Source organism: Doryrhamphus excisus, linkage group LG14 (assembly GCF_037039965.1).
Source record: "Doryrhamphus excisus strain RoL-2023G ecotype Guam linkage group LG14, RoL_Dexc_Guam_v1.1, whole genome shotgun sequence".
Classification (NCBI taxonomy): domain Eukaryota; kingdom Metazoa; phylum Chordata; class Actinopteri; order Syngnathiformes; family Syngnathidae; genus Doryrhamphus; species Doryrhamphus excisus.
In genome coordinates, this window is record NC_136370.1 from 13,705,674 (window position 1) to 13,715,414 (window position 9,741).

At 38.3% G+C, this 9,741-nt stretch overlaps 1 protein-coding gene across 1 annotated transcript; it reads right to left on the reverse strand.

The window, feature by feature from the left end:
• Window positions 1–3,566: 3,566 nt before the first annotated feature.
• nkx2.4a (NK2 homeobox 4a) lies at window positions 3,567–8,372 on the reverse strand. Its single transcript, XM_058090548.2, has 3 exons — window positions 8,287–8,372; window positions 6,180–6,771; window positions 3,567–5,246 (listed from the first exon to the last, which is right to left on the reverse strand). Exons 2-3 carry the CDS (start codon window positions 6,547–6,549, stop codon window positions 4,576–4,578), a joined length of 1,041 nt encoding a protein of 346 aa, XP_057946531.2. The 5' UTR covers window positions 6,550–6,771; window positions 8,287–8,372; the 3' UTR covers window positions 3,567–4,575.
• Window positions 8,373–9,741: the final 1,369 nt, after the last annotated feature.

Below are 9,741 nucleotides of genomic sequence, written 5' to 3' on the forward strand. Positions count from 1 at the left end.
GTCATCAAAGCTCACTTCTGATCACGTGATGCTGACGTCATTGTTCTCATATTGCGGCGTTTTCAAAAAAATACCATTTCAAGTCACCCAGAGATCACATACTCTTTAATAGTCAATGTTTTATTCTTCATACCGTAGTTCATATTGTAGCACTCATTCGTTATCCATGTACATTCTGAGAAAGAAAAGAAACGTAAAATTTAATTTCGTGATTTGATGTTGTCTGATGTTTAAAGTGCTCCTGAAAAAAGGGACAAATATTTACTTACATAGTAGATGAGAGACAAATAATTCCAAGTGGACTATTAGAATTACAGGCAGAAAATGGCATTTATGAATGAAGGCGACCAACAAGTTTGCATGTAAAACTGCAATTTCAAACTGTAAAAACATGTTTTGTGTTAACATGTTTAGCTTTCAGGAATGCATTAGTTGCATTTACATTACTTCTTATGGGAAAAATATTTTTGGTTAACATCCGTTTCAGTTAGAGTTGAACCTTCTGGAACAAATTAACGACACAAACCAAGGTCCCTTAGTTGACATCATCAACAGCGCCTTTGCTAGCTGCAGCTACGTAGTCTAGTCCATTTTGTTTCAATTGCTTTGACACGATTTATCAACAAATGATTCATTCGTTTTTTTTTTACTGGTGATCTTGGGCTTGTGACTAGCCAGTTACAGGACATAAATGGACATTGAACATTGGCACATTCCGATGAACCTAACATGCATGTTTTGGGAATTGTCAGGGGGCTCTGACTTGAGAATTTGCCAACCATAAAGTTCCAAGATTCACAGTCAGAACCCGGCTGTAAAACAGACATGTTAACCACATGCTTATCTGTCAATTCCACTCCTCAAGCGACTTCTAAACGATCAATTTATCAAGTTGTGCCCCATAAAACTCTTCATATAGTATCTACACAAATCTCTTGTTTTTTGCAGTTAATTGGTTCCGGACCCAACCATGGCAATTTCTGCAAAGTCGACTATTTTTGTACTAAGCATAGAAAACATTATTAGAGCCCTCTAGACATGAAATAACACCCCTATAGTCACTTTTTCACTCATATTACCCAAAATAGTAGATATAATTTTTAAAAATAAGCCATTTAAAACATAAATAAAATATGTGCTCTGTGGCGGACACTAAGTGAGGTCAGGGGTTCAGTGTTTTAGCCTTGTATAGTTTACACCCGCACAATAAACTGTGTTGTTATTATTTAGCTATTATTGTGCCTGCAATCCAATCCTGCAATAAAAGACTGTTTTTTCAGCCAATCATGTCTGGTGCTTATCTCACTAATTTGAATGCAACTTCTTAATGCCTTATACAGTATTTGTATTTTAAATGATTTGGCTACTTTTGTGCTTGAAAATACTTAATTTAACCGCATGATTTATTAATTTAAAGAGTAATAGAGTGAAGCAGAAAAACTGATAATCACAATGTGGCAACGGGACGACTGTATCCACTTTTACCAAGGCTCAGGATAACATCCGTAACACAACTCCGAATCGCCAGGAGGTGTCAGAACCCTGACAGGCAATACACACCGTCTTTCGCCTTTAAGCTGTCTTACACCAGCCTAATTATGAGTTTTACATGAATAGTTAACAGCTACTCCGCTGATTGATGCAGCAGCATTTCTTTTCATCCAACGTGATTATGAAAATATCATGTTGCCTGAAAAGAAATTATCAGACGAAAGGTGACTTCTATGTTAAAATCTCTTTGTGAGTCAAGAACACGTAAAAAAAAAAAAAAAGATGAATATGCACAGGGATGTACGTTTGTATGTAAAGTACGCAGGCAGTAATGTTAAGCCTTTGCCAATTAGCGCCAGCTAGGTTGCTAGGTCACCATGGTCAATTGAGGAACACATCAATAGGACTTGAAAAGGTTCCTCTGTGATCAGACCTTCTGACATATTAAGTAGAATAAAAGGGAGGAAGAGAGTTGGGAGGGGGGCCAGCGGCAGGGGGGGGTTGTGCCGGGCTGCAGAAACTACATCCACATTATAGGGCCACCTGCAATTACCTGACAAGAATAGACTGAAAAATCCTTTGCACTTGTGAAAAAGGACTATCTTATCAGAGTCTATAATAACCCAAACGTGGCATTTAAGGAATAGTAATGAAGTCCTACCGGCCTTTTACCGGCCAATTTTATGAAACGTGAGGAACTGAATCTTGCATGCGTGTGTGAGTGTGGAAGTGACACGGCAATCCCAAAAGTTTTCCAGACTGCAGTGATGATTCCAGCAGCAATTACAGTATACCGGGACGCACTCATATTTCCTTACAAAGAGAGGTCCACCCCACAATAATGTGAAAGAAGCAACAAACACAATAGGCGGTGATTACCAAGCATAGCCTATTAGTGGGCCATAACTATGGCTATTGAAAGGAGAAAAGAATGGCTTCACCTCCACTTTCATTTCATGTGGTCCACCATCAAAAGCTTTGTTGACAGCTCATTCATGCCCTCAATTTTGGAAGGAAAAAAATCTATCAGAAACATCTTGCAGCATCAAAGTGCATCCAGGAATGCAATTCTCATTTTTTTTTTTAATGCTCTTATCCAACTCCCTTCAGATGGAACTTGTTGCGGCCAATTCCAAATGTCAGGTGCATATTGGCTCTGATCGCCCCTTGGAGTGTAGGGATGATAGCACATATACATACAGCTGCCAGGTATGTGAAGGGTTTGGAAATAGAGGCTCTTCAAGGTCTCCATTGAGACACACTGATAGCCATCATCAGGGTGTCATCACCGAAGGGCTCCACAAGTCATTTTCAAACATGTTTAAATGACCACAGGAAATGAAATGTTACACACGCTATTATCAGCCGCTGCTTTTTTTTGGAGGACAGACACGGACGCAGTGATGAGCTTAAACACTTTGGAGTTGGTTTGCACAAATCATTTATCTTTTAAAGAGAGTGAGCGGAATGGTACTTGTGTGGATGGGAGTGTGTGTGTGTGTGAGTGAGTGTGTGTGTGTGTGTGTGTGCAGTCAATCTGAACAATATGTGCTTGTAGTAGCTGTTTAAGTGTGAGAAAGAATGAAATATACAGGTGCATGTGGATAAATGACACTATGATGCAAAATTAGTTTGGAGTCAAACTAAGAAACCAATTAAAGAAAGTTTTTCAGTTTTTTTTTTTGCTGATTATGCAAAAAAATATATGGAGTTTTATATAGTTTGCTATATACTGTATATACTTATACTATATATTTTATATAGTATAAACTAGAATAATCATGACGACTGCAGCCATCATCCATATTAATGTTGTTAATAAATTATGTGTAGTTTAACTTGAGTCAAATAACTTTTATTCTGATTTATTGGCATGCACCTCATGTGGATAGTGAAATTTATTGTTGTAAAAAAATATTATGTCCGATTTGCATGGGAAAATTCACATTAAGAATAGGATGTTTTTATTATATATTATTATAATAATAATATAATAATATTATAATAATATTAGATATTATTTTCTTATAATATTTTCCTTATTCATATAGATATGAATTAAGTGGAGCCCCGTCCATACCCAAATATAGTTTTTTAGTAAGATACACACTAGTTATTATTATTTACAATTATTATATAATATACATATTTATCAAATATAATACACGGTGGTAATTATGCATGACAAGTTGCGTTCAAAAATGAAACTGTCCAATCAGATAACGGCAAAAGGAAGCCAAATGATGGAGGTATAGTACATGCACATACAGTATAGATTGCAGATAGTGGTTTCCCTGCAGGCAAGTGTTAGTCAATGATATTTTTTTTTTAGAGGGGATATGTTCCGGTCTTATGACAGACATCCAGTATAAAAGGCAGCCCTTCAAAATGTCACCTGAACAATACTGGCTCCCTCATCGACCTTGCTTTCCAGCTCAATTTGGTCTCAATCACAACATAATGAAAATGCACTTCAAAACAAATTCTTTAAAAAAAAAAAAAAAAAAAACTTCCTCCGAAATAGCTCTCACACTTCAAGTTATTTATTCTTATTGTTCACTTGGGTTTGAAACATATACAGCAGCTCCATTTGTTCCGTTTTTAACTTACAAAAAAGAATAAAGAAAACAAATAACGAGTATTTATACAATTAAAACGCATTGTCGTGTTAGACAAGACCCTAATTTATTTCATATTCTAATTGAATACATTAGTTTACAATATGACAAAATGCCAGTTGTGACGTCAAACTGGAGCTCACCTCTGTCCCATATTCTTTTTTTTGTTTTTTTTTTCTCAACATAGACTAGCATTAAAACATTATGAGGAAGGTCCAAAAGATTACAAAAGGGGTCCAAAGCGTCTTGAAAGGTCAAGCATGTGTTTAATGTTCAAAAATAGACTCCCTCCTTTAGAGATGTCAAGAAAATGTGCCCTGATCAGCTGGTACTTGTTGTCAGTGCGTCCCCCAGGGGCCTCGCTTTTATTTTATTTTATTTTATTTATATATTGTATGTGTTTGTGTTTGTGTGTTTATGATGGGCTCATGATCCGCAGGTTGGTAGAAAAGTGTCTGCATCGGTCCTACCACGTTCTGCCGTAAAGCAGGTTCGAGCTGACCATGTTACTGGTGTAGTCTACGGCAGAACTGTCTATCTGAGCCATGCTGAGCTGGCTGTGCAGGGAAGGGGGGCTGGGCGACATCTCCTCCAGGTCCAAAGCGTTCACCTGCTGCTGGTTCTGGTGCTGGCCTAGAACCACTCCGGCTCCGTTCTGTTGCTGGTTCTGCTGCTGTTGCACACCTTGCTGGTTCGGCGTCGGCGTGTTGGAGCCGTTCTGGCACGGTTTGCCGTCCTTGACCAGAACCGGTACGGCAACACGTCTCGGGGATTGGGCCTGTTGTTGGCACATGGTCCCGTCCTGTTGTTGTTGTTGTTGTTGTTGTTGGTTCTGTTGTTGTTGCTGCTGCTGCAACTGCTGCGCCGCTTTGTCCTTTGCTTGGCGCTTCATCTTGTATCGGTGGTTCTGGAACCAAATCTTCACCTGGGTCGGCGTCAGGTGAATCATGCTGGCCAGGTGCTCCCTTTCCGGTGCCGACAGGTACTTCTGCTGCTTGAACCTCCTCTCCAGCTCGTAGACTTGAGCCTGCGAGAAGAGGACGCGCCGCTTCCTCCTGGGTGCAGCATGCAGCACCGGCATGGACTTGGAGGCGTCCGCCATCCCGGTGAGACCCCCCATGCCCGCCATGTTCATACCTGTGGAAGGTCCCATGAATCTAGAAACTTAAACATATACATACATACATACATGTGCGTTCAATCAACACAACAGCACCATACTGTTTTTGCCTCTACCTTGAACTCAGCTTATTATCAAGATAAATATTTCATTTTTAAACATATACGTTTCTAAATATACGGCAGTAGTATTACTACTACCACTCTTGATAATAATACAAATAAAATATTGACTTTCTATTGATAAAACAAATAATTTCTACATTTAATAGAGAGCTGAGAGAGATTGGATAAGTTTTTTTAAAAGAGGTTTTAATTATTTGTATATCATTTAAACACCTTAAATTTATCATGTAAATAGTGACAAGACTAATAATAATATGAATTAAAATAAGTACATTTGCTATCCCGTGTGTTTAACATAATGTATAATAGTAAAAAAAAGTAATTTTAAGATAATTTGTGTTTAAATATAACTATACTGTAATATAATATAATATTATTATATTGTATAAGTATATTTAAAGTATATAACAGTGGATATTTAATATTAGAGATTATTAGAGTCTAGATTGCCAATAATAATATTATAAAACATATTTTCAGATGCAATCCAGATACTACAATTACTACTACTAATACTAATAATGAAAGAATAAACACAGTGATAACAATAATAATAATTAAAAATAATAATAATAATAATAAGGTGTTGTAATGTAATATAATGTACATAATTCAATTCACATTTGAAATAAGGGTCTTCATAAAGAAAACGAATCCAAATCAATTATCAATAAAATAAGTTATCCATGTTGTGTTTGGTTCTGATTATTGTAATAATGTTTTTATCATTATTATTATTATTATTATTTTAGAGACTTGCAGAAGAAAAAGAAGGGAGGGCAAAAAAAAAAAAAAAGGATGTGTGGATCCCAGAGCAGCACTTACTGGTGGAGTATCTTGGATCCGGGTTGGTGCTGTACCAGCCTGTTGCTGCAGCACTATTCCTCATGCTCTCCTGGTAGGACGGCAGCTCTCCCATATTGCCAATGCTCCCATTGCAGTATCCCCCCATGGCGCTGTGGGAGAACTGGGACACCGAGTGCGGCATGTGGTAGGTGGTGGCCACGCCGGTGTTGTGGCCCATGGAGTGCTGCTGCATGCCGGTCTGAGACACCTGAGGCTGCCGGTAGGCTCCCAGTGGAGAGGTTAGGTTCCCTGCGCCGTCCATGGCACTAAACTTCTTGTAGGTCTCCTCGATTGGACTCAAAATATCTGTCACTGAAAAAGGCGTTGTGTGCTTTGGGCTCAACGACATGATTCAGAAAGCAGGTAGATTTTTTGTGTTGGAGCAGCTCAAGCGTGTTGTTGTGTCGGCTCTCTCCTTGTTGGATGTCTACGTAAGAGAGGCTTGGAGTGCGCCTGAGATCCTATTGATCGCCTTGGAGAAGGAGGCGAGCCCAGGGCGCTCTTAGCCCGGGTTTATTGGAGCCAGGAGCCAGGTTTATGACAAACACAGTGGGGGGGCGGAGCAACGCGCCTAAAGCACCAAACAATAGTCATTGACATTTTACTCACATAATTCATGCAAACAAACTTTCATTTATATCAACAAGTATGCACTGATCACTTAAAAAAATAATAAAAAAAAACACCATGTGCCTTTTATTTTGTCATTGATGCATGCATTTTGCATTCCTTGCACTTTTTTTTCTCCAAACTTTGAGAGCACTTTGGAACAAATAGACAAGCACCACGCAGTTTCATCAAAGTGCCAAATGAAGTACTATGACCTGCTCATTTATACTTCTCAAGGTGTATTTTTCTGGCCCACAAGAACACACATCAGGTACATCTACACAATGAAATGTAATGATATCCAATACAGGAGCTGTTGCCTCGGTTTTCATTGATACTGTCAGAGTGCTGTTCATTTAACACATATCTTTATGACTGTGGGTGGATGTTGTATGAATATATTGTTCCCTCCAGTGCACCAACAACAACTTTATTGCTAAAAATTTGCAGTAACAATATCACAGTTTAATAATATAATTATGTTTTTTTTAATAGCCCAGAATAGCAGCAAAATAAAGTTATTATTATTATATAAATTACTATATACAGAGTATACGTCATATATAATAATAATAATTATTATTATTCACAAATATTGATATAATATTAGGGACACCTTTTAGAGTTGTGCAATATTAGTGCATAAAACAAATTAATTGAAATTGAATAATGCTGTCATTCAGATCTACATGTTTGATACACACAATATGATGTCATTGTGCAGGTGTACCTAATGAAAAGGCAAACATGACATGTTAAGAAAGTCACCCCCCCAAAAAAACCTGCCTAGCTGGACAATTTGATGAAACTCCAATGGGACTTTTAAGACTTAATGCAATCTGGAGACATTATAATCCTCCAACCCTCAAGTCTGGTCAGCATGCATTAATGACACTTTGTTGCAGTCTTGACCTGACATTGTAATCTCTCAGCAAACTGACTGGCGCCAGGGGAGAGAATCAGAGCAAGAGGACACACACAACAGGAGGAATGGGGATGGGGGGGTGGGGGGTGGTCAGAAGAAAGAATCTACACTGTGAGATGTTAATTAAAAGCAGTTAATACAGCTTCATCAGCTTCACTTTCAAATAGCATGATAACATAAGGGGGGGGGGGGCATGATGTTGGATTGCAGATGCTCTCTGCTCTGCATGCACAGGTTGTTCTCCAAGCGAGCTTCAGTCTGCATGGAGACTTTAATGTAATTTAGCTTGGCAAAGCTACAGAGGAGCTACCTCGCCTTAATTGAGCAAATGAAGACGTGACATGGTCAGCCATCAATTAAGACGACAAGTGAAGAACGCACTAAGCAATCTCCGGTTAAGGCTGATTGGAGCATATCGTAGTTTGGAGATACATTTCCTTCCTCCTCGGATGTCAAATGAAGTGTTTGAATTACGCACAAACACAGAATGAGTCCGTGAAGTATAGACACAGAAAACATGAGTAAAAATATAAAACGTGACATTTTACTTACATTTGTTGTGCTTCTGTTTTGGGGGTAAACTGCAGCGATGGAAGAAGAAAGAACTCTGACATTATGCAAATGAGGCAAACCTCTCAACCTTGTGGATTACTGAGTCAGAGAGCAGGACCCGGGTGCTCAGACCCTCCACATTAGGATCCCATAAAAATCTGCAGCTGGTTGGCTGCATACAACGCGCATCAGAGCAACTGTACACATTCATTTACTTTATTTTATATTCTATTGAAGTCACTCGTGTGTGAGGAGGCTGCGGTAAAGTGGACGGAACCATCAGAAGGCCCAATCCAGGTTAGTTGATTATAAATCTGACTAGTATTATTAAATAGCGATAGCTACAAAGCTACAAAGATTAGCACCCATAAGAAATGAGAATTTAGAAGGAAATATGGAGATATATTATCCGTCAAAAGACTTTGTAGACGAAATGTGTGTGTTCTCCCTCAAATTACGCACGACATCGAACGCGTTTTGGTTCCAAAACTAACAATGTATTACAGCTGTTTGAAAAAATATTACATATGGACACTTTGTGGTCGATTCGATTTCTGAAAATGATTTATTGTGTTATTTTTTACTGTTTTAATAGCGCTCACGTGCAAATTTATGACGCTGATAATGGCGTCCAGCGAATTTCGCCCAAATAGTCCTGATAATAATATTAAATCAGGATTTCTTTTAAGGTTCATTTATGTCTAACATGGATGTACACATGAGTGCGTTTTTACGCGCGGGTAATAGAACTACAGTTACAATGTTTCATGATTTGAGAGCGTGCGTATGGCCAGTTTTGGTGTTATACCCACGAAAACTACAATACATTCCTATATTTTATATCATATAGACGAATTCTGGACGTCGACCCCCCCTCAGCAGATGGACCAAAAGCGCCTGAAGTGCCTTCCTGCATCACTTGAATGTTGGTTCAATACCCTGAGAGATGTTAAGAGAAGGCTGAAGGGCCGAGGTCTCGACCTGCCACCTGAATCACAAACCAGTCCAGCAAAAAGGGGGCAAAATCCGAGGAGGATTGGTTTGGTCTTCTTGCACGTCTTAAATCTCCAACTTAACTCCTCACTATTCTTTTTTTTTCTTTCAATAATGCCAGTGGAATTCTATTCTGCACCATATCTGGTAAGATATTATAATTATCACCTCCATATTCCTTTATTAATCCGGAACGAAGCTACTTTTACGCACTGTCAATAAGAAGGTATGGACGTAAATCACTCACGTAAACATGCCGAATCATCTTATTATTTTATATTAATATATTAAGTTTGAGTAAAGGTAGTTTATGATGCTTTCAATTGATATGTAACGGATTTAATAAAGCAGTAAACGCATGTTTTATTTACTTCAAAAGCATTTCCGAGCGATAAAACCACAGTACTGATCAGTAAATTAATATTTATACATTTTTACCTCACCTAAAAAAATGCTAACATT